Raw genomic sequence first — 27,954 nt, forward strand, 5'->3', positions numbered from 1 at the left:
CTCCAACCAAGGACTGGATCAGCTCTACGTAGTCTACATTAAACTGTGCCCAAGCAACTTCGCTTAAGGCAAATGAAACTGTATAAAAACCCTCAGAGGTGGGAATCCAGAACTTGAGCCGTGTCAACGATCGAGTTATTGGATCATTACTCGTCCTCAATGCGGTCACTAACGGACTCAAAGATGCATAGGCATTTTGTTTGTGTTTATAAATACCATATCACATTGTATCATCACCTATATGTAACTTTGTCCAGACATGAAGTAGAGCCCGAGAGCAATATGAATAGCCTCATAACATTTTATATTCTTATATGCCACAATTATAATGTTGTGCAGAACTATAATAATCTTTGGAAAGAAAAATATTGGTTCTCTTGCTTTTTCTTGCCTATCCAATACGACACAAAAAATGCAACACTGTTAAGCTCTTCATTGCCTAGATTTCTTGCAATGTTGTATGTACACCTTACTTCTTTTCCGTAGCTGCAGATTATACATGTTTATTGCATATTCCGGTCTTGTCAACACCAGCATTTAGCCGATACCACTATTTAGCATACCATTCTTTTATGCCACACCACAGAGTAACTCTGACGTTGATGCACAACCCACCACTTCACTGTGATATAACATACACCATCCCCTCACAACAGTTGTGGCTCAGTTCAATGTACTAAGCCCTTCCTTTCTCTCTATGACTGTTCCAAGACAGTCTTTCTTTGACTTCTACAGTTGAGGGACTCCTACATAAAATCTTGGGCATATTAAGAGAGGCCTGCTACACAGAGCTAGAGACCACCACGGACCACATACAAAACCAACTAGCCAAACCGCATGACAAACGTCAGCATTTATAGTAGGATGTAGGGACCCTTCTTCCTAAGTCAGAGTAAGGGGGCTACACCCTTTGATAACCCCTGTGGTAACTTAGCACAAGCAGCTAGGCTTATCTCAGAGGCAGTGTGTAAAGCATTTATGATCATACACAGCAACACAGTGAAGAACACTACAAAGACACCACACAAGTAGTTATAAAAAATACGTATCTTTATATATAGACTTAACACATGACCAATGACGATAAAAAGCCACAACACTGTAAACTAGGGATACTCTTGAGATGATGGAAAAATAGTTAAAATTGTGCAAGTTCAGTTCAAGGCAGTGATCTCTGCGACCCCTTTACTTACAAAGTACCTGGATTTTGTAGCAAAACAACCAAAATGTCACACAGGGGCTGTAGCGATGATTTTCCTCACGCGAGGCCGGCGATGCGTTGAATCCTTGCCGCAAGGGAGGATGATGCACCGGGCTGCGATGCGTGCGGAACAAAGATACAGACTTCTTCAAGCTAGGCCAGCGATGCATAGAATCCTTGCCACGAGGGAGGATGATGCTCTGACCCCGTTGCGTGTGCGATCTTGTTGCGATTAAAGAAAATGGGGCTCCGCGAGGGAGCGATGCGATGAAAATGGCGGACGCATGACGCCCGCACTGTGATGTCGTGATGCGTTGATTTTTGGTTTGCGAGCGCTCAGCGGCAGCTGGGCGATGATTTCTCTTACGCTCTTCAGCTGCGGCGGCTCGCAAACGTGCATTAGCGACGATTTTAGCACTCTTCTCTGTAGTAGAACTAGAGGCCCTGGAACTCCCAGGAGCGTCACCTGCAGATTGAAATCCTCGCTGGGAGTAATCATGAGGCTGGTGGAGGAGTCAGATGTGCCTGTGACTCCAGTAGGAGGCTAGCGCTCTTCTAGCCTTGGATGATTGCTTGAGTAAGCCCTCTCATGCGGTATCCTATTTCCACTGTGTGAAGTTTCATACAAGATGGAGAGGGTGGCAATGAGCCAATTAGGATGCCCTGTCCAAATGCAAATTTTTTCCCTGCTCTTCTGAGAAAATATTTTTATCCATGATGAAAGCCCTTCCTCTACACCCACAGCAAAACTGGAAGTGATCAGTTCTACTTTGCACCCTAGAAAGGGAGTTACTCCAGTCCTCTGTTACAGTAGATTTCAGACCATTTCCAGTGGGACAAACGGTAATCGATTTTAGGAATGCCCACAAATATACATATTTGTCGGCATTCTTAAACTTCCAAGGCAGATCACATCTTGGAATGCCCACTTCTGCTCCTCGAGTGGGATATGCAACAGCAAAATATTCACGCTTGTAGCTCCAGCCAGTATTTTTTTTTTTTTTTTTTTTACAGCTGCCAGGAAGAGCTTTCTGAATTAATTTGTCAGTCATGAAAAATATTAATTCATATTTACCTTTGTGAACAGGGCCCAGAGATTTAGCTTTTTTCCCCACCAATGAAATTAACTGTTTATCTCTGTCCCCAGTAACATCTGACACTGTGGGTTGAGTTTCTTAAGACCCTGGGCACTGATAAGGTACCCATTCAGTGTTTAAATGTTGGATTTCTTATTGGATGCGTTCGTTTCAAGACTGGAGCGTTAATTAAGCCATCACCAAGCATTACTTATTAGCTCCCTGAGCAAGCTAGCTCTTTTTGTCTGGTGCCATTGCTGACCCCATTACACGGTAAGATAAACCAACATGGTACTGACCGCAAAGTACCACTTTAAAGCTGTGTATAGTACACAATACACACGCAGGGTTTCAGTAGGTGGATCTTGGAATAGTGATGGCTTGTGTCCTTTTTGGCTCAGTGAGAATGCCCTTTCTGTGGTTCTAGTCTTATGAGACTTGGCCAAACATTTGAGGACGCAAATCATTGCCTTGCCCATGGATGGATTGGTTTCATTTGGTATGCCCTTCGCCTCCAATAATCCACAGCCATCCTCTCCCTCCATTCCACCACTCCAAGCAATCAAGAACTTTGTATCAGGAGATTAAAGTTACACATGTAAATATAAGGGTTTCTTCTGCAGGCATCTTGGATTGCAGACTTGTGTACCATGTAGCAGCCTCCTACTTCTGTCACAAGCTTGACGTGGAGTGAAAGAACCTAGAGTCTTCCTTGGGGAGTATTTTCCACTCATAACCAAGCGCTTATATTATTACAGAAGATACCCTACGGCATACAATACGCTCAAGGAAGTCCATTTATTAACAGGGGCTGACCAATACTATGTGAGAGTACACTTCCTCAGAGCCCCTGTAACACCACCAGGTGCTACATCTTTTCCCTGATGCACTGACTTGCCATCTGGAACTACTTAAAGCATGTAAACAAGGAGAAAGACTACTGCATCAATTGAAAAAAAGACTACTATGGAAGTTCCAGATCTCCAGAACCAGCTGGTGGTCTTAGATACCAGCACCAAAATATAAGAAAGTTAGCAACCAATTCAATTATTCTACGCAGATACCATAAATTATGCAAAGATGTGTCCATTCTATGCCGAGACACTAAACTACTCACAGATTTGGCTAGGACTTGCCAGTGCTAGTCACCAACCTGTCATCCATAATGCTGTTCCGGAGACCTTCCTTGGGACTCTTCAGATGAGACATGGTAAAGGCTGGCAAGCGGCGGATGGCAAAGCGCTCGTGCTCCCACGCAAGCAGGTCCTCAGCAAGGTTTATTTTCTTATGTACCATGGAGAACGTCACCTCTGGAAACTGGTTTGCCACCACCTGCAAAGGGAACCCAAGTTCTGATCATTAGGATGCAGCCTGAAACCTTGCTTCATGCCAACGGAAGAGGGACTTCCTTCTATCGCCACAATCTGAACTCCCAGATGTTCTCCATTAGAGGAGAGCAAAAACACCAGACCCACATTTAGGTAGTTCAAGACTTTTACGAAAATTTTATCTGGCCCTCAATTTCCACACAATACCCCCACCCCCCTTGAATGATCTTTTTAGATCCCAGTATAGAATTGACACCATTTTTCTGATTCAACCCCACCTCCACTACCCCCCCCAAAATCCTTTGGTTAACCAGTACTACCTGGTCCTTTCCAATATTCCACCTGCAACCTACAAATACATGTGTAGCTCACATTGCCAGTTCTTACCATTTCTAACTCCTTCAGGAAGGTATGCTGCAGCGTTCCTTCTTTAGGAGGCTTCGAGACATGCAGGTGAAGCGTGTCCCCTTGGCCTAGGGTGTCCAAGCACAGTACAAACGCCACATTGTCTTGTAGGAGGCTGGAATCTGGAACAGAAAGAACAGCCTGATGAATGCGTCAGATCAGCAACCTAGTCAGGAAGGACAACGCTGCTTTCAATTGACCTCCAACAGCACTTGTCAGGGGGTACATCACTGGCTTCCCAACCCCCTGACGGTTACATACACCAGATTATAACCTTTTCCCAAGAGATGGAGTGACTAAGAATGAAAAAAGGGCTTTGATGACTGGGGCAACACTATCCGGTAATTCAGTGTAAATGGCGATCTCTTGAATCCTATAGAAGATGGAACACAAGACATACCAGCTGTGCAGTCCAATGGACGAGCGCTGAAAAGAGGCTAAATGTACATACCCTTCCACGACTAGGAAACTACACCGTCACTCTTGAAAACGATACAATGCAATGAATGAGAAATATTGACTTTGCCGCCATCTCTTTGATACATTTGTGCATTTTGCCCACATCATCTCCTGTTGTAAAACCGGTCCACTGTCTCCCCACAGAACCCAAGGGGTCCTCGCTACTCTGTAGAGGGCCCTCCATAGTATTCTACAGAGCACCCATGGACATCTTTTCTACTAGAGCTTTCTCTACGTAGTATTCAACACAGAACACGTCCTACATCCTATCTAGGACAGCGTCAGTCAAAGAAATCAATCTCTTCCAACTTGAATATCATTCAGACACTCACCTGTGTGATCTAGGTTATCTTCCAGCCACCGCTTCGTCCCCTGATAGTTAAACTTTCCACCACCGGATGCAAAGAACAGCAAGTTGTACCTGCACAAAGTTGAAGGGGGTGAAGAGAAGTGAGCAGTATTCATTAAAGCTGCCCGAGTCAAAGGTGCTGCTCAGAATCAATCAAGCTGATGCACTGGTCAGAATCCCAAGCTCAATCCAGTAAGGTGTACTACTGGTACGTTAGACTGTAACAGCCTGGTGACAGGTTTTGGACGAAACCTTGTGTTCGACAGTGAAGAGACGTTTTACAATTCCGCTCCCTCTTCACATCTTCAGCATTTCACTGAGGTTCAGCCAACTACTTCAGGGAGCACAGCAGACAGCCAAAATGAAGCAGTAACTTACTTGGTAAGTTGTCACTGTCAAACCGGTAAACTGGTAAAAACCTTTCACAGTTTTTTTTACATTTTCCTTTTTTTGTGCGCTATTCACCAAATTATGTACCTCTATACCACCCTCTCCCCAACCATTTATCATGTTTAGGGTTTGCACTAAACCTCTTCTGCGATTTAGAAAATGAATCATACTTCCATGCTATGGTGAAGAGTGAGGGCTCAAATCCATCACAAATTATGAATGACTCCAGCACTTCATATGCCTTGTACCAGCAGCATGGTTGAGCTCCCTGGATTTTGGCTAATGGCGAGAAGCCTCGAGGAGTACAAATACTTTTGATTGCATTAGCATTCCTCTGGGTGTATGTTTTTATCATCCATCTCTCACCCAAGAGACAGCAAAGGATAGTACTGTAAAATAAAACCATCGATAAGCGGCTTTAATCTTCAAGAAGCAGCATAGCACTCCCTACTAGCACACCCCATTGTTCTGCCACAGATCATCACTAGGACCAGTAGAAGCTCAAAGCGAGTGAGGCCTCTCTGGAATAAACCTTCTGTCGAGCCAGCAGAACCCTAGAACTACCGACCCATCTCCCTACTCCCCTCTCTAGCAAAGGTAAAAGAGAAGGCAATAACACAGCAGCTCACTGAACACCTAGCATGCGGCAACATTCTGAACCCCTCACAATACAGATTCCAAGCTAACTACAGCACCTAGACAGCCAGAACTCAGCCACCGACATCATCAGGGCCATCCTAGACTGCACCAAAATGAAAGCCCTAATCCTCCTGGACCTATCATCCACCTTCAACAGTCTCCACCACATCGGAATCCAGGTAGACACACTCCAATGGATCTCCTCATACTTCACATGAAGAACACAGAGAATCAGCCGTGCACCGTTCACATCGGCACCCAAGAAGATCATCTGCGGAGTCCCCCAAAGATCTTCCCTCTTCAGCATGTACATGATGCAGCATTGTCAGACGTCAGACTCCGCATTATAAGACGTCAGACTCCACACCATCTCCTATACCAGCGGAACTCAGCTCATCTCGTTGTCAGAAAACCCCTCCACCACCAAAGCCAACTGACACAGTTGTTTGATTATTGTCGCTGAGTGAATGAAGGACAAATGTCTCAAGCTCAACACTGATAAGACAGACGTCCTCATATTTGGGAAGAACACCTCTCCATGGAACCAAACTTAGTTGCCTTCTTAACTCGCCCCATCCTCCGCCGACAAACCACATCGGCAACCTCTGCATCGTCTTGGAGAGCAAACTTTCCATGAAGAAACAGATAAATGCAGTCTCCCTCGCCTGTTTCAACACCTTTTGCATGCTCCACAAGATCTTCAGGTGGCTCCCAGTCAACACCAAAAAGACCATCACGCAGGCCCTCACCACGAGGAGGATGGACTAAGGGAATGAACTCTACGTTGGAATTGCCACACGATTTCTGAAGAAACTACATGCTATACAAAACACAGCCAGACTCATCCTCTACCTCCCCAGAGGAAACAACATCACACACCACCTCAAGAAGTTACACTGGCTTCCGATCCAGAAGAGATGCCAGTTCAAGATGTTGACCAACGCATACAAAGCCATACACAACGAAGGATCAGCATACATCAGCAAACGCATGACCTGCTACCAACCAGCCAGACCGCTATGATCCACCTCTCTCTTCCTTGCAGAAACCTCTCACCGGATCCGCAGAATTAACGCTGGAGGACACTCCTTTTCACATCTGCCAGCCAAAGCATGGAACACCCTTACCCTGCACCTCAGGATTACCCCCTCCAGCTTTCCAGGAGCTGTTCGAACGAACGGATCACCACAAAGCAAGCAGCAAACCTAGTGCCTTGAGACTCTCACATGTGATTTGCCTTGCTTTACAAATCCTTGATTGATTCATTCAAAGTTGTACTCCAGCTCACCACCCAGCGTTAGTGGTAAGGCTCCAACTCCAACATATCAGTGCTGGAAGAGCTGCTCTTCTAGAAATCCATGAAGCTCTCATTCAGAACCTGGTAGAGCACACAATGACCCCTATGAAAAGATTAGGCTAACTTCCAGGCCCTTTGCAAACGGAGCGCCAAATGAGGACTTTATTACAGTGTCACTAGACAAATTCCAAAACAGATCTGTCGTAGTATAGATGCTTCAACGTGTCCTCCGCCAATGGAAAGGACACCTCTCTGAAGAACTGCTAACAAAGCACCTTTAAAGGTAAAAGTGCTGAGGGTATTTAAAAAGAAAAGGCTGCGAGAAAAGTGGGAAGCATCTGCATCCACATTTCTCTTTCCGTCCTGATTCTACTATCATTCAGAAGTCTTTTTCTTACCCTGCATGAGTCCTTTTGTATGTGTAGAGCCGAGAGAAGAGCCTCGCCAGCTCCAGGAGGATAGAGACACCACTGCCGTTGGAGTCAGCCCCGTAGGAGAGCCACTGTGGAAAGACATGAACGAGAAGGTTAGCCAGGGAGCCCCAGATGATGGCAGTATAGGGTCCAAAGTAGTGGAAAAGGGGAAGGAGCCCACAAGAGTGGTAAGATTCATTCTAGAAACAAAATTAGAAGTCACTCACCGGGGCTACGCCAAATGAGTCGTAATGTGCAACTAGCACAATGGTAGGTATGTCCTCGGCACCCAGGCCTGCTAGTCTTCCCTACAACAAGAACAACAGGTACTCAACAGGAAGGACAGACACTGGCATCTTATGTGCATTAAGAGGGTTTTTGAGCCGAACCTTATCAGTCCAACTCATTATTCTGACTAGTCGTGACTAGCAAACCAGCTTGGAGTAGTTTCTTTCCCATACCCACTGTAATAACCTAATAAACAAAGGCTCGGTTTATACAGGCAACCCATTAAAGAAAGTCCTATTACAGACTGTTTTGAAGCACAATGTGTTGATTTATTGAGGATATCACAAGCACAGCATCAACCTAGATATTTTATGCAAGTCAGGTGACGTAAAGAGGATACAGTGATAACACTATGCTCTTCTCAATGACAAAGGCTTGCCTTTTGGTGGCTGTGAAGGTGGATCGTAGGTCTTTAGAATATACTGGAGGTTGTGGCCTGCGATTAAAGGAAGTCAGGCTGCAGGCAAGACGTTCTCAGACAAAAGTCAGAGGGGATGTTGTGGGACAAGTACAGAAAAATAGCAACTACTCAAGTACTTTGTTCAAGATTTCAGGATCAAGTGGAAAAGTGAATAAGAGGTACACGAGTGATACTTTGAATTCATAAGACAAGAGACCGTGCCAGGAAATGGGTCGTTCTTGGGAGTGCGTCATTGCACACCACCAAAAGGCCAATAAATAGAGGTTCATGAAGTATTATAGAGGGCCAGGTAGAGAAAACCCATAGCTTTGTGTGCAAGCCCTTATCCAGAGCAATCATGCACAACCTTTACTGGCACTGCTGACAATGCGAACAATCTAACACTGCACTTTAGAAGGCCATGGTAGTGCCACCAACAGGCCAAACTCACCTCCACACTGGTCACCTGCCAATCAGTGACGGCTTTGCTTTGACCGCCACTGGTCACCATTTGGAAACCGTTCGCCGTAGCGGTGTGAAGGAGGACTGCAAACAAAAAGACTGATGTCAAAAATAAAGGTTTATTTTTTCCATCTCTGAATTTTTCAAAACATTGCTAGTATTTTCGAACAATTGTCATTTCAAAAATATACTAATATAAGGAATCACTGAAAAATGTTACATGAAGCATAACCGGGCCACCATTCAGCCATTTAAGAGTTCTACAGCCCCACAGTGTAGCCATCAGCTGCATAAGGATTCTCTGGGATTACAAACTGATCTTCCATTCTCCCAATTCTCATCTCTTGTCTATTACTCCGGTTCTGCCCCTCTGTATGAATCCCCTGACAGTTTGCCTTCCTGGCTAACAAAACTGGCTTGCTCTGTATTCCTTTTGAATTCAACTGCGGTCTCTCTAGGTGTTTATTAGTACAAATACAACATCTTTTATCCCCTACTTTAATCCACACAGTGATCTTATTAGAATGAGCAAATACGAGGTCAATGAATATCATGATATGTGCAGGGCCAATGACGGCAGCAAATGCAATGCCGTACCCTGTGCCAGCATAGCGATGTCAATACCCCTAAATGAAATGCCATTGTATGCCATAATCTATGCCGCACAACAATGTCAATGCTGGAAGTAACTACGCCTATGTTTGCCATAATCCATGCACGAAATATGACGTTATCAGTAGAAACAATGTTGATGTATGCTAGGCCTAGGGCTCCCAGTTTTATGGTTTTTATTGATCATTGTCGTCTGTATTTATCCATACTTATTTTGTGTTTTGCGGAAAAATGCAGTTGTGAAACTGTACATTTCCACATTTAACTGATAGACGCGCACTCATACTTTAATGTCTGTCTTAGCTATTTCAGCTGCCAAATATTATATAACAAAACATCCACTGGTTAATATTAGCATTATACCACAAATATATGTTGCCACATGGCATTATTTAATGAAATTGCATCCTGTTTTATTAATTTCCCGTGCTGTCCATCTTCTCAGCTGTTGGCCTATAATTCATGAAAGACTGCACAGAGTCCCTTAGAAGAAGCCCAATTTCCTGTATTTATCCACTTTTAAAAATAAATGCAGACAGAAAACACTTGTTTTCTGTCTGTATTCATTTGTAAAAATCCATAAAAAACTGGAGACTTAGCTATGACCTAGGCAAGCATAACTGTCAATATCAGTAAAGTCAATGTACGCTAGGACAACTGTATGCACAAAGTTGAAAATGTTGATACATATGATACCAGCCACTGCCATATTATTTTCAGGCGTTCAAATAAACTCGTATCATTGCTGTCGGATTTACGTAACGAGACCTACCCATCAACCCAGAGTCAGAGATACGAGATCAGGCAGGTCCTGCGACCCACAACCATGCCTATCAAATGGCAGGTCACTGGTGAGGTCTCACTTAGCGTAAAGATAAACACGTACCCAGGGAAAACCCTGATCGATCCGCCAGATAGATAGTTGCACCACAAACTGTTCAGAGGAAACTTGCCCCAATAAAACACATTTGGCCAAAGGCTCACGATGCCCCAAAATACCATAAAGCTAGATACCACATGTAGATAGGAACAATCAGCCAATCAGAACACGACATGCATCACCACACGTAGTGATCACACGCGTCTCATGACTGACATCTTGACGCATACACACTGGCCCACACTAGCTCTCCCAGAGTTCGAGAGCCATCTGTGTCCTTATCAGATGCCCAAACTATTTATGACCGAAATGCTTTTCAGGAATGCAGAAATTACTTAATTGTACCTCACAAGATGTATATAAACGTCAGCCAAACTTAGTACACGGGGAGACATTTCCTCCGATTCATTCTGTAGAGACTCTCCCACCCGCTGCGTTTATTTAAACCAACTTGTTCCTGTTTTGCCAAACGCCTCTTGTTTTAAGGTAAATTCATAGCCAAGCAACATTTTGTCGCGCCAGATAGGAAAAATTGGTTTATAGAGCCTGACTGCTGCCGAAGGACAAGGAACCCTGCCCGAACGGATTCGTCTGCGCAAACAAAATCAGTGAGGAGACCCCATAATTGGTTTGAAGTTCTGCTAAATCCTAGGGCAGAGGTCTGTTTGGAAGCCGCTGTCACATGGGTAAGAGACCACATCTGATCCTTAGTCTCAGCAACTAGGCAAGCACATAGATCATTTTTCCCTAGTCAACACGCTAGAGAAAGCTGAAGGTAGCTACAGATTTTTTTAGCTTGAACACTTCGGCGTGACACAACAGTACACCCTTGATCCTTAGTGCGTTATATAGGTTCACCACCTCTGACCTATTTTTAAGTCAAATTGGTTTTCTTAGAGACTTATGCTGTAGATCCCCCAGGAAAGGGATGACTGACCGCACCCCTGGGGGTGAAGGACAGTCTGACCAGACAGCGGGCTGACCCCGCGGGTACATAGAAACAGGCACCCAGGTCTGTTTGCCCAAGTTACTAGGGCTCGCCCCCAATCGAAATGGAGGCACCCCTATAGTTCCAAAATGAGGCAGATGCGACGGAAGGCAGTGTTTCCGCTGACTTAGGGGAAGAAGGTTGAGGTGACCATAAAACTCAGTCAGCTATGCACTAACTTGGCACCAAGTCAGTAGAAAAATACACCCAGGTGATCAGTCGGTTAACTTCACTTACAGCACACCCCAGTGGCACGCCAGACCCCCTTCATGGGCTGAATATTCTGCCTCCTCCCCTCTCCCCAGAATCCTTCAAACAATCTAAAAGGTCTGCTCATCAGGACTTTGCCCTCCAAAGCAGCGGAAGTAGTGTAGAATCGGACAAAAAGCCACTGCTTCCTGCTGAAGGTGATAGACAGGTCTGAAATATCCCAGATTTGAGGAAGAGGGTCTCCATCAATAACGTTTGCCGCCCGCGCACCAGGTGCGGGGATAGGCTCACCAAAGCACTACCTCACTGGTTGTCAACTGATATTCACAGGGCCTCATGGAACATAGTCCATGGAAGCGTGAGGCCCCAATCCTGCAACAGCGACGCCAGTGTTGCCACGTCTGGACAAAAAGTATAAGGTACCTGAAAATTCTTCAGCTTGCCTGAATCAATACCAGAAACCTGACTCTGTGGTCACCCAAGGCTTCTTAGCGATTTTCAAAAAATTCATCAGTGTCAATATTGCCACCACCTGAATGGGAGGGAAGGCGTTTGGACAACATTGGAAAGCACATCTCCTCTATGTCACCGTTGACAGTCCGTGCAGCAAAATCATTGACAGAGCTCAGATGTATGACCGAAAAATTAGGTCAGACAAAGCACCATATATAGATCTTCTGCCATATGATGTCAAAGCAGAAGCCAAAAAGATCCTGCAAGACAGATCGCATACCCCCCTAAGAAATCACTGACACCGCTATGGATATTGCATCCACTGGTTTCAGACAGCTAGAAAGAGCAGCAGTCTTACGGAGCCAGGTGTGGTTGAAGGCCACTTGTTTTAGACCTGAGGTACAATGACAATTTATAGACCATCATATAATGGTGAAGCTCTCTTCGATGAACACAATGATGAGGCCCTTAAGTCCATGAAAACTGATGCAGAGTACCCAATTACTTTGAGGTATCCGTAATACAGAAAAATTCCTTTTCGTGGTGCACGAGGAAGAGGTCAATTTTCTGAGATGGGTGGTTACCAACATACCAACTTTGATCGCAGCGGTTTCAACCACAATACCAGCAGCAACAACCTCCTCCAGCAGCCTACAAACCCAGAGACAAAAGCTGGCTTTACAGGGCAAAGATACAGGAAGGCAACAGTGACTAACTACAGGCACCGGCTACAGCTTCATCACCTTCAGCATGCTTCGGAGACAAAAAGAATCCTATCATCTCTCTAAATGGAAGGAAATAACAGATCAGTGGATGCTGGCTCCATTTAGATTCGGACCCACACTGGAATTCATTCAGAATCCACCCCCGACTCCACCCCAGATGTCCTCTATAAATCATCTGCACCTTCTAAGGTTATAAATCTAGACCATTCTCAGCAATGGGGCCATAGAACGAGTACCTGGAAACTCCCATTTCTTCTTGGTCAGGAAGCAGTCAGGGGGAATGGAGACCCATCTTGGATTTGAGGAAACTGAACAAATATCCCAGAAAACAGAAATTTCTCATGGTCACAATTCAAGACATCTTCTAAACCAGAAAGATATGACAACATTAGAGCTCCAAGATGCTCACGTCCATGTTCCAATCCATCCACGCCATCGAAAATGCTAACGTTTCACAGTAGCGGGTAGCCATTATAAAAGTACCTGGCTCCGGTAGCTGCATTCCTAAGACAGAAATAACAGCAAGTATTTCCACAGCTCTAAGATTGGTTGGTCAAGGCACATTCCCATCAATCTGCACAAACTAGGCCTTACATTAAACCCACAAAAATCAGCCCTTCGCCGTCCAAAAGGATAACTTTCCTTGGGACCTACACTGGATACAGTGCAGAACAAGGAATATACAACACCAGAAAGACGAACAAGATTGATCAACTTTTCCCGTTTAGTGCAAGGAAAAAAGGTCACATTCATTTATTTTTTTCACTACAAATTTTATTGGTAGGATCAGGCAAGAAATACGCGTGGCTCCCCACATTCAGGAGAACACCACCAAGCATCATGTTACAATCGCAGCACAGGACCAAGCGTCCAACCAAGCAGTCAAGAAAAGACAAATATAAAGGATCACCACTATGCCTTCTCCCACCCTTATAAACCCCAACTACCCACTCCTCCCAACTCCACCCCTGTGTCCCACCCTACCCCCTTGCACGCGTGTATAAATCGCCGTTGTGTCTCATCATGATATAAGATTCGTAGCATAATGCAAGAACTTGCCAATAACATAATTCTAGAGATCTTCCTCCAGTTCCGCTGGAGGGTCAAGTGTCAGCCCCCTATACTCAGCCCACCTCTTCCATATCTTGAAATGTTTGCGGGGGCAACCTCGTGCTTCAAAAATCGGTCGTTCCAGGCCCATGCAAAAGTCCAGTCCGGCCTTCCAAGCACACAGGGGGGGGGGCTCACATCCTTCCAAGCCCGGGCCAGGTCTCTTTTGGCCATCACCAGTCCCAGGAGCAGCAAGTGTCGTTTATATATGTTTCCACCAACCCCCTCTAAGATGTGGAGTAGACCTAGGCGATGGGTGCGAGGAAGAGTCCAACGCAGTACTTCCGACAGGCAGCCCCACACACCCCTCCAGAAACCTACCAGCCTCGGGCACGACCATAATGTATGGAGCAAACCGCCCACTGCATTCCCGCAGCGCAAACATTCTGGGGACCCAATCAAGCCAGCCTTCCACAGTCGTTCACGGGTGAAGTAGGCCCTATGGAGAATTTTGAATTGGATTAGTCTAAGCCGTATAGCAATGGCTCCTCCCTTAGGGGACTCCAGAGCCTCCCTCCAGTCATCTTCGTCAAGGGGGCCAACATCAGCTTCCCAAGTCCCCTTTAACGGAAGAAGGGTGGAGGAGCAATGAGTGACCAAAGTCTGATAGATGCGGGAGACTTTCTTATCTCCCAGATCGCCCATAAAGACTATTGCCACAATGGGACTAAAATCGGGAAGTGAATCCAAGTTGGCAATACTGGGCATCAGTGCGTGTCGAAGTTGTAAATACCGAAAAAATTGGGACTGGGGCATATTGAACTCAACGCTAAGTGCCTGAAAGGACTTGAGCGTCGTTCCGGACATCACATTTCCCAGTTGCGAAATCCCAATCGCATCCCAGCCGTCAAATCCTGATAAGGCCGACAACTCGGGTAACAGACCATTGTGCCATAGCGGCGTCTCAGCAGTCAGGCGACCCCACCAGCCCATGCGGCGCAAGGCCTGTCTCCATATGGCAAAAACGAGGCACGTGACCCTCGGCAGACCCCGCCGCAAGCGGGCCGAGTAAAGGACCGTGTGGAGCGTGTTGTCGCCCATCAAGGAGCGTTCCAGGACATAGGCCGGATCCCCTCTGTCGCTATACCACCAATCGTTCAGGATAAGCAGATGAGCGGCCTGGTAATAGGATAACAGGTCAGAGGTGGCCAGGCCTCCGCAATAAGTGGACAAGAAGCACGTACGTAGTGCCACTCTGGCCGTCCCCCCAGCCCATAGAAAGCGGCCCAAGATCGAATTGACCTGTCGGAACCACTGGGGTGCAATCGGATAGGGATGATTCTGCAATTGGTAGAGGAGACGTGGGAGTGCCACCATCTTAAAAATTGCGGACCTGCCAAATATAGAGAGGGGCATTCGAGACCAAGTCTTGACATCTGACTGTACTCGATCCCAAACTGGCACTACATTGCGCTCCCAAGCAACGTCCGCCGATCTCGACAGGAACACCCCCAAATATTTCAGGCCATGCGTAGCCACCTGCAGCCCCAGCGTCCAGGGATCCGTCACGTCGTCTCCATCGAGCACCCAGAGGGTAGATTTACGCAGATTCAAATATAGACCTGAGACTTCCCCAAAGACTCGCATAATTTCCAGTACGCGCGGTCCCGAGCGCTGCAGATCGGTAAGAAAGAAAAGGACATCGTCTGCGTAAAGCGCAATTCTATCCGTTAAGCTGTCGTTCCATACAAACCCCCGCATTTGCGCATCTATACGTACCCAGGCAGCCAACGGCTCCATATGTAGAGCAAATAGATAGGGCGAGAGCGGGCATCCCTGTCGAGTCCCTCGACCAATTTGAAACGTCTCCGATACCGCCCCTGCAACCCGCACCGAGGCCGTATTGTCTGTGTATAGTAGCCTGATATAGGACAGGAAAACCGGGCCTAGATTTAGAAGGGGCAATAGTGCAAATAGGTATTGCCAGCTAACAGAGTCAAAGGCTTTATTAATGTCAGCTAGCAACAGAGCCGCCCGCTCCCCTGTGGCTCCCATGGCGTCAATCGCCGCCTGTGCGCGTCTGATGTTGTGTCGCGTCGCTCTATGGGGCATGAACCCGGCCTGATCCGGATGCACTAGGTCTGCTATATGCGGGGACAAACGATTTGCTAGAGCTTTAGCCAGAACTTTAGCCTCAATATTAAGTAATGAGATGGGGCGATATGAGTCGTGCCTCTCCGGGGGTCTACCTGGTTTCTGAAAGACCACGATTTCGGCATGTCTCCAGTCTCGGGGCAGTGTGCCCTGTTCACGCGCAGTCTCAAGCGCGCGGTGATAATGGGGCCCCAGCTGTACATGAAACTTTTTAAAGAACTCACTCGGGTAGCCACTCGGGCCAGGGGCTTTCCCGGTATTAAGCTGTCCCAGGGCATCGCCCAGTTCCTCAGCCGTAAGGGGCGCATCCAGGGCCTTCCTAGTTTCCTCAGACACTACCTTGGGGGGCAGGTCCTCGATAAATTTAGTCACCTCGTCAGCTGACAGGCGGTCGCATGGGGCGTATTGGGTAGCAAAGTATGCGGCAAAACTCGCTGCTAGTTCGACTGGATCAGTAAGGACCTCACCGTCGGTGGACGTGAGTCCTGGCAGCGCAAGCGGCTGGAGGTGGCGTTGGCAGAGTCTATGAAGCATCGTACATGACTTGTCCCCCCATTGGTATATTCTACTGCGCGTGGCCAGCCACGCCTGTTTAGCCTCATCGAGCAGGACAGATGCATAGGCCTGTTGAGCCTGAAGAAGTAGTCGAAACCCGGCGTCATCCCCCCCCGCGCGGTTCTGCTCTTCCAAAGTTTCTACCTGCGTGGCCGCTTCTGCGATCAGTTCGCGCCGCGGCACACCACGCTATGTCCACTCCACGGATAGTGGGCTTCATGGCCTCCCATACCACCCTGGCATCGATGTCCCCTATGAGATTCTCCCGCCAATATAGGTCTAACGCTTCCCGTAAGTGTGTCACGTAGGCAGGCTGCTGGAGATGCCACGAGGACATCCTCCATCAAAACGGTTGGCGTTGTCGGCGGAGTTCCACCCTAATCGATACCGGGGAGTGGTCGGACAGACCCCTAGGCAAGATGTCAGTACTCTTCACTCTACACAAGCAGCCGCTAGGCACAAACACACAGTCCAATCTCGAATAGGAGCCATGCACAGCCGAGACATATGTATATTCACGTGTGGTAGGGTGCATATGTCTCCAGGTATCCGACCAGCCCAGTCCCTCAGTCATAGCATGCAGTCTGGTGTGGGCGGGGCGCAGTGTCAATCACTTCCCGGCGCCGCCGGCGATCCACACTCGCATCCATCACGTCATTCCAATCACCACCAACTATTGCCAGGGATTCGGGGATGTCCTCCCACACTGTGAAAAGTTTCTCAGCTAGGGCCCATTGCAGGGGAGGGGGGGCATAAACACTCCCAAAGACCACAGATTCAGTGCCCACCATGTCCTTGACAAAGATATAGCGACCCTGCGGGTCAACCCACTGTTTCTCATGAACGTATGCCACCCTGCGATGTATCAGAATGGCCACTCCCCTAGATCCCCGGGAAAATCCGGCATGGAACACCTGGTGGTAGCCAAACCTCTTTAGGCCCAGCACTTTCGAGCCCATCATGTGGGTTTCTTGGAGCAAGAAAATGTCAGCACTCTCATTTTTTCCCCATCGCAATACTGCACCACGCTTGATCTTGTCAAGCATCCCCCTGACATTCCATGTGATCACCCGCAGAGACGCCTCGGGGAGTCTATGAGTCCTATCAGCCATAATCCAGTGGGACCCATCCAACAGAACGTCCTCGCCATTGCCACTTACCACGCACAGTAAAGAACACTACAGCAAAACACACGTGCAGTCCCACCCTCCCGCCCCAGAACCCCAAGAGAACACGACGAGCAACTCCCGTCCCACCCCGAACCCCAGAACCAACCATCAACTGAATGTCATCATAGTCTTGATCAAATTGCAGTCCCAACTCAGTGGCCCTGTCTCCAGCCACCCGCACCCCACCACCCCCCACCCTATACCTCAAAAAACCATGAAGTACCTGTCGCGGCATGGGTGGCCCCGAGTCCAGAACAGAGAGCCCTGAGCCAGCCATGCCAATGGATCCCAACTCCCCAAGAAACAGTAATCTCATCCCTCCTCCCCCTACCCCTCCCACATTCGTAGGAGAGCAGTAGCCCCTTATGTGTAGTCCCCGAACCCCCACTCACAATTCCCCCTCACGTTCAGTGATCAGTCGCAAATCAATCCTGAGGCAGCTATGTTGCCACCAGTCCATCGAGCCCCAAGTGCCCGTACTCCTGTGGCCAAAACCTGCAGTGACAAGTGTTCAGAGGAGCGCAGAATCATCAGATCTGGCCCAGAACAGAGAGCCCTGAGCCAGCCATGCCAATGGATCCCAACTCCCCAAGAAACAGTAATCTCATCCCTCCTCCCCCTACCCCTCCCACATTCATAGGAGAGCAGTAGCCCCTTATGTGTAGTCCCCGAACCCCCACTCACAATTCCCCCTCACGTTCAGTGATCAGTCGCAAATCAATCCTGAGGCAGCTATGTTGCCACCAGTCCATCGAGCCCCAAGTGCCTGTACTCCTGTGGCCAAAACCTGCAGTGACAAGTGTTCAGAGGAGCGCAGAATCATCAGATCTGGCCATTATCCACCTCAGACTGGTCCGATTCTTCGGTCCTACCACTGGCCTGGGCGCCGCTGTGGGAGGCCGACCGCTTACGTGACCTGGATCGTCGGTTCCTCTTGGGCTTGGTCCGCTCCTGTGACGTCCCCCTCGATGGCCCCGGATTCAGCCCCGGCTGGGGATTCGGCCGGACCCTAACTGTCTCGTCGGTCCATTTGAAGAGGTCCTCCGGCGTATCGAAGAACAGTGTACGTGATTGGAAAATCACCCTCAGGCGCGCTGGGTACAACAGAGAGTATTGGAGTTTAAGACCTCGCAGTTTCGCCTTGGCGTCCATGAAGGATTGGCGCTGCTGCTGTACTAGCTTTGTGTAGTCGGGGAAGATCAATATCTTACGATTTTCATAAAGAAGGGATTCCCTGGTTCTCGCTTCCCTTAGAATGACATCCCGGTCATGATAATTCAGCAGTCTAGCAATCACTGCCCTAGGCCGTTCACCCTCCGGTGGCATCTGCGACAGGGCGCGGTGTGCGCGTTCAATAACAAAGCAGGTAGATAAAGCCTCCGGGGGCAGCCAGGTCCCCAGCCACTGCGTGAGAAATTGTTCCATGTTACCCTTCTCACATCGTTCTGGAAAGCCAATGAAGCGGAGGTTGTTGCGGCGTGCGCGCCCTTCAGCGTCCTCAACTCAAAGCGCCAGGCCTCGTTGCGCCGTCTCCATTGCCGCCATTTTCTTCTTAAGTGTGCCGACATCATCCTCCACAACCGACACCCTGGATTCAGTCTCTGTGATCCGTGCCACAGCATTCCGCAAGTCTTGACGCAAGAGGGTGACATCTGCGCCCACCGCTCCTATTTTGGCATCGAGCATATCCCTTGATTGGGTAATGGCCGCCATTAGTGCCGCGTTGTACGGCCCTCCTCCTTGTTGCTGGCCACCTCCTGACAACCCAGGGCCCCCACCGGGCCCGGTGAACTTGTCGATCGTCACCTGCTTGGTGGGGCCGCCACCTCCCCTGGTCATGGCTGCAAGTCTCTTGCGTATTGTCTACCACGTATGAGGGGACGGCCGTTTAGGGACCCCAAGCCCCTTCACCAAGTATAGCAGGGGAGGGCCGTGTAAAGGCAGCTGGTCCCTCAGCGGGGCCCGGATAACTGTATCTGCGGTGAAGCCCTGTGGCCAAGCAAAGTCCAGACAGGCCCCGAGACCAGCACTCCACCCGCTGACAGTCAGAGACCCCCAATCCCCCGTGGGCTGTGTGGCGTCCCTCTCACACCGTTCCCGGGCTCCACAGCGTCAGCCCCAACTCCAGCAGAGCCCGGGGACCCAGGGGGGGGGGGGGGGGTACTCACGGTTTGTCCTTGGGCACTTGGCCAGCCAAGACGCTCCGAGCTGCTCGCCGTCGTCCAGCCACCGCCGGGGCTTCCAGGGCAGGTGTGCTCCGAGCACCGCAGGGCATCAGCAGGTGGAGGCGCAGCCTCAATCGATGGGGGTGCGCAAAACTCGAGGCCGCGGCTGCAGCCCGACACAGGGCCGCCGCAGCGGAGCAGGCAGTGCTATGGCACCAGGAACGCACACCTCTCCCGCAGGGCCCCAGGAGGAGAATCGCCGATCGTCCCTCAGCCCCAGGGCAGCAGAAGTTCAGCGGCGAGTGGCGGGCCAGCCGACCCACCCATAGGCCGTTCAGCCGGGGACCGCCAAAATCGAGGTCCCGGCGCCTCTCCGGAATACCAGGCCTCACTCGTCCGTCCCCCGTCTCCGCGCGTCCAAGCACCAAGGGTCACTGCCGACGGCACGGGAGGATCCTCGACGCCACCAGGAATGTCCGCCCCACAAGTGAGTGAGCAGTGGGTACGGGGGCTAGGATAAATGTGTCGGATGAAGTGCGGGCCGGCGGGAGCTCTAACAAGCTGCGACCGCCATTGCCGCTTGCGTAGCCACGCCCCCGTCTAAGCAGGTCACATTCATTTTGCCTATTCAAATCCCTGATAGGGATGATGACCTCATGCATTCCTTTGGTACTGTTCTGCCACCTCCGAATTGTGGCAGTTGCCAGACGAACTGGGCAGACAATAGAACAATACGCAACGTTTTTTCGACTATATAGTTTGTGTCACTGCAGGAATATGTATGGCACTGTCTTGGTGGTTTTGAGGCAAATCTCTCCACCGGCTTAACCTTCATACCTCAAGTTTCCCAGTTGGTAATCAAACAGATGCTTCCTTAGAGGGCTGGGAGACTATCTCCAAGATTTGCAAGTCAGCAGCGAATGGACACCATCTCAGTTACTTCTAAATATCAACCTTCTGGAACACAAAGCAGTACACCTAGCCTTACAAGCTTTTCTGCAGAGAATACTAAGGTATGCAGTGCTCATTCGCACAGACACCACAACCATGCACTATATATCAACAAGCAAGGGGGTATAAGATCCCAAGCACTGTCCCAAGAGGCGCAGAGGATATGTGAGCGGTCAATCAGTCACCAGATAAACTCAAAGTGGAACATGTACCTGGGAAGCAAAATGTCATAGCAGACATGCCAAGCAGAATAAACAAAAAAAACCTAGCCATGAATGGGAGATCAATCAGGAAGTCCAAGAGGACATTTTTCATCAACGAGGCACGCCAAATCTAGACCTATTCACAACGTCCTACAATTGTAATCACCAGTTGTTGGGGAATTCTCTTTCGGTCACATGGTCAGGATTCTTTGCCTACACTTTTCCTCCGACTCCTCTTCTCAGGATTAATCCTATAGCTCTGAGATGCCCAATGCAACATTGGTTCACATAGCTACTGCTCTTACCAAAGAGCCCGCACATCTAACTGCAACCACTTCCAGGTCTGCCGACGTTGAATGGAGGCCAAATACTTCAGCTGGACCCAAGATCCTTACACACGTCAGCTTGGCTCCTGAATTCAATGGGTTTGCACATTTGGACATCCCAGGTGAATGCAGAAATATTCTAGCTGGAGCAGATACTATGAACAAGAACTATAGTCTTAAATGGAAGCAGTTTTACATTTGATGCCAACGGTCAAGCTTGCACCGGAGGAAATTCTTCCTCAGTTGTTACATCTGGCACAGTCCAGTCATGCCCCCTTTAAGGTACACTTAGCAGCCAGATCTCACTTCAGATGATTATCAACATCCCCATGGTGCAGCAGGCTTATCAGACAATTTCTGAAAGGGCTGTATACGGTTTACCTGAAAGTAAAACGTCCTCCCCCGCTCTGGCAACTCAATACAGTACTCTCACAATTAATGAAGAACCCATTTGAGCCTGTACACAAAGTGGACATTAAATTGCTTTTTTGAAAGTGGCACTCCTACTGGCAAAGACATCAGCAAGGCGAGTAGGTGAAAAAAGTATTCACCATTCAAGAACCCTTTCTAGAGTTCAGGAGCGATTCTGCAAAAGAACCCACAATTCATTGTAAAGGTATCCTGAAACTTCCATTCAAATGGACCGATAGCCTTAAAGACATCCTTTCACGATCCAAACAATGTAGCAGAAAGAACATTACATTCCTTGGATGTCAAGAGATTTTTAAAGTTTTACCATAACAAGGCAAAACAATTTGGTAAATCAAGTCAATTGCTAGTGGCATACAGTGCTCCTAGGAAAGGCTACCCGCTCTCTAAACAAAGTATAGCAAGGTGGATAGCTACTGCCATACATTTCGGTCATCAAAAAGCTGTCACGTCAATACAGACTAAGGTGAGAGCTCATTCTATTAGAAGTATATCAACTTTGCAAGCGTTGTTTGCTGGCGTGTCTATACAAAACATCTGCAGAGCAGCGACCTGGAAAAATAGAAAAAAAACTTTACGCAGCACTACTGCTTGAATTCCACAGTCCACGGAGATGTGGTAGTGGGCCAGGGGTTGTTACAGTGTCTTTAACAGTAAAAGTGAGCCATAATAGTAAGTTCTACCCCGCCATCCGCTAATGTATTGTACACATACCCCATTGTGTGTGTGTGTGTATATATATATATATATATATATATATATATATATATATATACACACACACATTTTAAACGTCATATATGATGACTATTTAACTGCTATTTAATCTGATTCAAGCATGTGAATCTATGAAAGGTAAGTAACTTATTTCCTTATACTTACACTAAGTACCTTATTTGGGCAAATGTTACGCAGTTACACACAGGGTGAGCTACAAGATACTCTAACTGGATATCTTTTTACAACTTCAATAACTTAACACTTACAAAATTGAAATCAACTAAAACCACCGCCTCGTAGGTAAGAGACCAGTCTAAACTAGGAATCTCAAAAAATGTCAAAATGTATTGAAATTCAACAGCCTACATTCATCTGATCAAAGATTGCTAATACGGGTACCAACCAATATTAATATTTTTTTTACGGTTTATCTTCTGGCTAATTACAGCTTCTGGGTTACTTGGAGGGGGGGGAGGAGGAGTTAGCCACCAGTGCAAAAAATAATAAAAACATATACCAACAGTCATTTGCAGTTGTTTTTGTATATTGCTCACATTACACCACGGCAGCCTCTGAGTGTTCCGACAGGAAGTGACACACTGAATCAACGGCGGTGGCTACTAAAGGATGGCTTCCATCAGGTTGCTAGAACTGACCTTCAGCTGCGGAGGCGGAGCCCTGAGATGCAGATGCCTTCAGAGTTTGCTCATATATAGAAATGAGCTCTTCGTCCTCCACTGCAAAGTACACTGGAACAACCGTCTCCATAAGCAGCATTTCTGGCTCAATAGCCATAAATTGCTAAGAACAAAAATAAAACCAAGTGACATGTTACATGTTGTATTGGAATAGCGTCAAATGTTACACTGGCCCAATGCAATTCTAAGAAATGTTCCCAACAGTTAACAGTCAACATGCTGCTACCTCTGAAGAGCACAAGGATTAAAAGGAGATCCCCCACCAGGGCAGCATGACTTTAGACACAGCCTATAGTCGCTGGAGAGGCACACACATTGTGCCATCCTATCCCTGTGTCCGTAAGGCCGCGCCTGGCCTGACTTTGCTAACGAGTCATTCTGCTGGGTTATCCTGATATATGTACCTTCACGATGTCCTGTGGCATGGTGGATATGTTTGGGGGCAAAAGGATGACCACAGCCCCAGCTGACTGCCGAAGGGCATCCTGGTACTTCTCGTATGAGAAATCAATGAGACGCATCAGAACGCAGCGTCGACTGAGGACATCTGCCTCCACCGTGCGCGCTTCTGTGTTGAGTACAGCATTCCGAGTACCTGCAGTGAGACACCGAAGAGAGCGGCTTGACGTTATTCATAGTGGGAGCAACATAGGTATGACTAAGACAAGACCTGAAACTCGCCATCTATGCATCCCAGATGTTGACAGATCTTCACATTCCTTGTAACTCTTGATGAGAGGAGTGTACACACCTGCCTTGCCCAAGATCTAATCAGCTTTCAGATTGCTGCCAATAAGAGCACGTCCTCAATGCCTCAACACAAGTGCTGGCAGAGATGAAGGAAAGTGAGCGCGCCTCACATCTCTTCAAAATGTGAACAAGACTGGGATTACTAACAGGAATCTGTAAATTGGAAATCTTGACCCTATGTAGCAGGCTTCTTTTTCATGCATTAAATACAAATCAATATTCACAAAGAGCTTCACACATGGTTCCGACAGATCATTGATCTCTGGATGTGCATTTAGGTCCTTTAGCCGACCTCGGCAAGAGATGAGCTGCGCTTCAAATGTATTCCATGGATCGCCAGATCTTTTTTAGTCTAGTTGACAAAAATGAATGGGTTCACTGGCCGATTGAAGAAATACAAACTTTGATCATAGACACTGCGCTTTGCCTAAACCAATCACATTTTTCAATTTCAATCTATACCGATAAAGGGCACTTTAGCGGTTTATAGCCTTTTCTTTACTTCATTGTTGGAATTCCATCCACAAGTACCCTCCTAAGGAAAAAAAATCCTCCATTAGGTAAGCAACTTGAAGCTGTACTTGCTAATAACATTCTGCGAGGAAACCGAGGCCTGCAACTACCCACATGACCTCACCTCCCAGCAAACCAAAGTGACATTCCCTCCTCTACATGGCACCATACCAGCAAACTTAAGAACAATTAGGATTCCGGATATGGTGTCTGAATACAGGGAAACTGGCTGTGGTATGAAAGTAAGTGCTGGTTATTGCAACTTCATAAATATGTTAACTACTTATCTGTCGTCATCCGTGGTCACCACACTCTCCACAGTCTTGCCACACTCTCCGTAACGCATTTTATCTCATTTGGCTGCCAATGCACTTTACTGTTTTATTAACATGATAGTCGATTATAGTGGGAGATCTAATAATATGGGGCATTAAGTCAAGAGCCCACGTGCAATTTTAGATATTACTAATCATTCAGACCTTTCCCTTAATATAATTTTGGCTCAAATTTAATTTAAAAAGCATTAAAAAAGAGCAGGCTTAAAAAGTTTGTTAGGATACAGATGAGATGAGAGCCCAGGACCTAAGCCGCCTCAGATCAAGGTTGTTTTCATTTTCATAACAAAATGGAACCCAAAAGGAATCAAGGACCTATCATACATAGGCTGACAGAAGGTATTAGATTATGGAGCGAGAGTAAAAACGAGGGTTTGACATCTTTGATGGAAAAGCATGGCTCATTCCATCATGTGTTGCTTTAAGTACCTACATCTCTTGCATACTTGGGCTGAAAATAAACAGGTTTAAAACCGTAATACAATTTGGTGTTTTCTGCAGCTTGCTGCATAGGCACAGCTAACCCAATAAGGTTTTCACACAAAAATGTTACAGGTACTGGAAAAAAACACAAATGCACACGTTTGTACATATTTAGGAACGAAAATTTTATAGAATGAGCAAGGGCTTCATAAACCATTCAGACGCTCAAGACCAGTGGTTTTCCATCTCTCCGAGACTATAGGGACTGTGTCATCATGTGGGGGGCGTCTTCTGACACACTTCATATCTTGTGTAGGAAGCTGGCTCTATATATAACAAAAATAGGTATATTGTGCAGAAAGTCCAGGTATCCCTTATGAGTGGACTTCGCTTGCTTTAACAATCCCAAGGTGCACTTTTGTGGTAGAGTGGTCAAGCAGCCTTAGGCTTATCAAGCATGGGTGTTGGACATTTGTTACACAAATGGTCAATAATAGCTGCACACAATCAAAAGGGACATCCACACCAATTTCTCAAAATATCACTAATTTTATATATATTTTTAACACTAATAGGTTTGTAATTGGGTAAGTACTTTGTTTTGCGATATCAGGGACTGTTCTTCAGGACATACGGGTAAGTAGAGGGCAAGATCAAAGGCAGCACCGACAGCCCACCTCGATCCTGGGGATTCCAGGTGCATAAGTGCCATTCAGCATTGGATGCCCCTTTGAAGTCAATTGGGAAAGGTCCGGTTAGAAAAGAGTCAGCAAGTATGGACTAGGGGGCCAATCCAGGTGAACCCACGGGGGAGCTCTGCCTCCGAGCTCCTCGGGCATGCAGGGACACTGCTGTTCCACCGGAACTCTGGCTGCTGGGCACAGCTGCAGTGGCTGTTTCGCAGGCGAGGTCATACTGCAGGAGACTTGCGGTTGTACAGGGGCCTGCACATATAGGCTGCAGGCATGGACTGAGGGACCAGATTGGCCAAATCTAAAGGTGGGCTCAGCTCTTGAAGGCCTCCAACCCGGTTGGCACTGTTGGTCCACTTCTCCCTGGGCTGTGGGGCTCGGTGCAGTGGTGCTTCTTGGTGTCGGGTTTCATTAGCCTGAGGCTCTGGCGGTTTCTGTCATCTGGCAAGAGAGGCTGCAGGTGGGGACTGGGGGACCAGCCCTTTGGACCCAAGGGGGGTGGGTAGGGCGGGGCCCTCAACTCTCAACGGTCTCTGTGCCTCAGGGGCACCGTCGGCTCATGGCAACTTGGGCCAGGGGCTTGTGAGCAGTGCCGTTTGGTCCAATGGGGTCACGCTGGCATAGGCTAATTTCAAGCCTTTTGGTGCCGGCAAACGTACAGGGAAGCAGCTCCTTTGCTCCAGGGAAGATGTTGCTATCCAGGTGAAGTTGTGGGTCACTCTTCCACAGCTTTTGGAGGCGACACCGCTTTCTGGATGCTGCTCCTCAGTTCTTACATTGTGGGCTCTTCTTTGTTCTCCTTTCATCTCCAAACAGCGAGGTCAGTTGGCTACTTACCACTGGGGTCACTACACCCCCTAGATGACCACTTCCTGTAGGGATGGGGGGAAATCACCCTGTCCCAGAGTTTATAATTTCACCACAACCAAGATGGTGAAATCCTAATTTTCGTGTTCACTTCAGGTAGCTGAACTCTAGGGGTGTGACTAGCCTGGGGTGCAACACACCTCCTTGCATAGCTAATTTCCCACATATCGTGGTGCCAAATGGGCCTCAGGGGATGGCATCTCCCAGGTCTGGAGGAAACCAGGCTTGCATTTCAAAGGCAGTGGGCTCTTTGAAGTTCCCTGCATTGACATGCTAATCTACCAGCCATCCTGCTGGAGGAGGTGTAAACACCTCCTGCCACAGCAGGCACTGTTTCTGACCTCTGAGAGCAGGGCTCTCACCTCCCAGAGGGCAAACTCGTCTGTGGTGGCAGGCTGGACAGGACCAGTCAGCCAGCACACTAGAGGAGTAGTAGGTTTCAGGTGCCCTTGTGGTGCATGTATTAATAAATCAATCGCTAGAATCAGTGTGGGTATATTAATATGAGGTGTTTGATACCAAACACCATGGGTTTCAGCCAATATGTAGCTGGGAAACTAGTTTTGACCAGTGCCTAGTACATACCTTAAGATGGCTTCCCAGCTCACTTTTACTATCCAGCAATATATCTAGACATTACAGGGGCATACCTGCTCATGCCACTATGTTCTCACATGCTGTAATGCACCCTGCCTTAAAGCTCCAAGGCCTGCTCTAAGGGTGACTTACATATAGCCCATGCAGTATATTTGACATGGCACACAGGGAGCATGCCATGTCAGGTTGTCGAACGTGGTTCGCAACGTCATGCAGCCTGCAATGGCAGTTTGTGTGGAATCTGTGTGTGGGTCACTTAGGGTGGCATAAGATATGCTGAAGTCCTTAGGAATCCGTTTTAGTACTCCTGCCCTAGGTACCAGAAGTACCATTTACTAGGGTCTTACAGGGGTAAGAAAGTCCTTTGCCAATTGTGTACAGACATTACCTTGTTTTAAGGAAAGAGCACTGCCCCGAGTTCTGGTTAGCAGGCCTCAGTGCACTGCCAGTTGAAAAAGCATCCAGTAGCTATAAAGGGGGCAAAAAGTGGGTAAACTCTTGCAACAAAAACACAGTTTTTTAAATCTTGGTTCACTGATTTGCTCACCGTCACCTGGACTAAGCAATATATTACACTATTAGTGCATCTAGGGCTCCGAGGCAAACCTGGGGTGGTTAGAAGTGCTTTGCAAAAGTCCCACATGAATAAAACATTTAATAAGATAGTCGGTTACTCTCAAAATCAGATGTATACGATATTTTATCATTAGTTTTGTTCCACGTAATAAAAAATGTACCTTTTGGCCTAAGAAGAAATGTGCCACGTACAATGACACTAAATA

General features: G+C 47.6%; 2 protein-coding genes across 5 annotated transcripts in view; one reads left to right on the forward strand and one right to left on the reverse strand.

The window, feature by feature from the left end:
• The window catches only part of LOC144799799 (mast cell protease 1A-like), a 328,485-nt gene that overhangs the window by 78,320 nt on the left and 222,211 nt on the right, over positions 1 to 27,954 (forward strand). The window lies entirely within an intron of this gene.
• Positions 1 to 27,954, reverse strand: part of NCLN (nicalin) — a 42,457-nt gene that overhangs the window by 11,205 nt on the left and 3,298 nt on the right. For 2 of the 4 annotated variants that reach the window (XM_078670002.1, XM_078670001.1), the window contains exons 2-9: positions 23,400 to 23,590; positions 22,954 to 23,098; positions 8,697 to 8,791; positions 7,785 to 7,865; positions 7,543 to 7,646; positions 4,802 to 4,890; positions 3,993 to 4,132; positions 3,431 to 3,609 (exon numbers count right to left, since the gene is read on the reverse strand). In XM_078670002.1, the coding sequence (XP_078526128.1) occupies positions 3,431 to 3,609; positions 3,993 to 4,132; positions 4,802 to 4,890; positions 7,543 to 7,646; positions 7,785 to 7,865; positions 8,697 to 8,791; positions 22,954 to 23,098; positions 23,400 to 23,590 (1,024 nt within the window). The remainder of the gene's footprint in view (positions 1 to 3,430; positions 3,610 to 3,992; positions 4,133 to 4,801; positions 4,891 to 7,542; positions 7,647 to 7,784; positions 7,866 to 8,696; positions 8,792 to 22,953; positions 23,099 to 23,399; positions 23,591 to 27,954) is intronic. The other 2 variants (XM_078670003.1, XM_078670004.1) reach the window with 1 other exon arrangement.

This window comes from Lissotriton helveticus, chromosome 12, assembly GCF_964261635.1.
Source record: "Lissotriton helveticus chromosome 12, aLisHel1.1, whole genome shotgun sequence".
In the NCBI taxonomy this organism is placed as follows: Eukaryota; Metazoa; Chordata; class Amphibia; order Caudata; family Salamandridae; genus Lissotriton; species Lissotriton helveticus.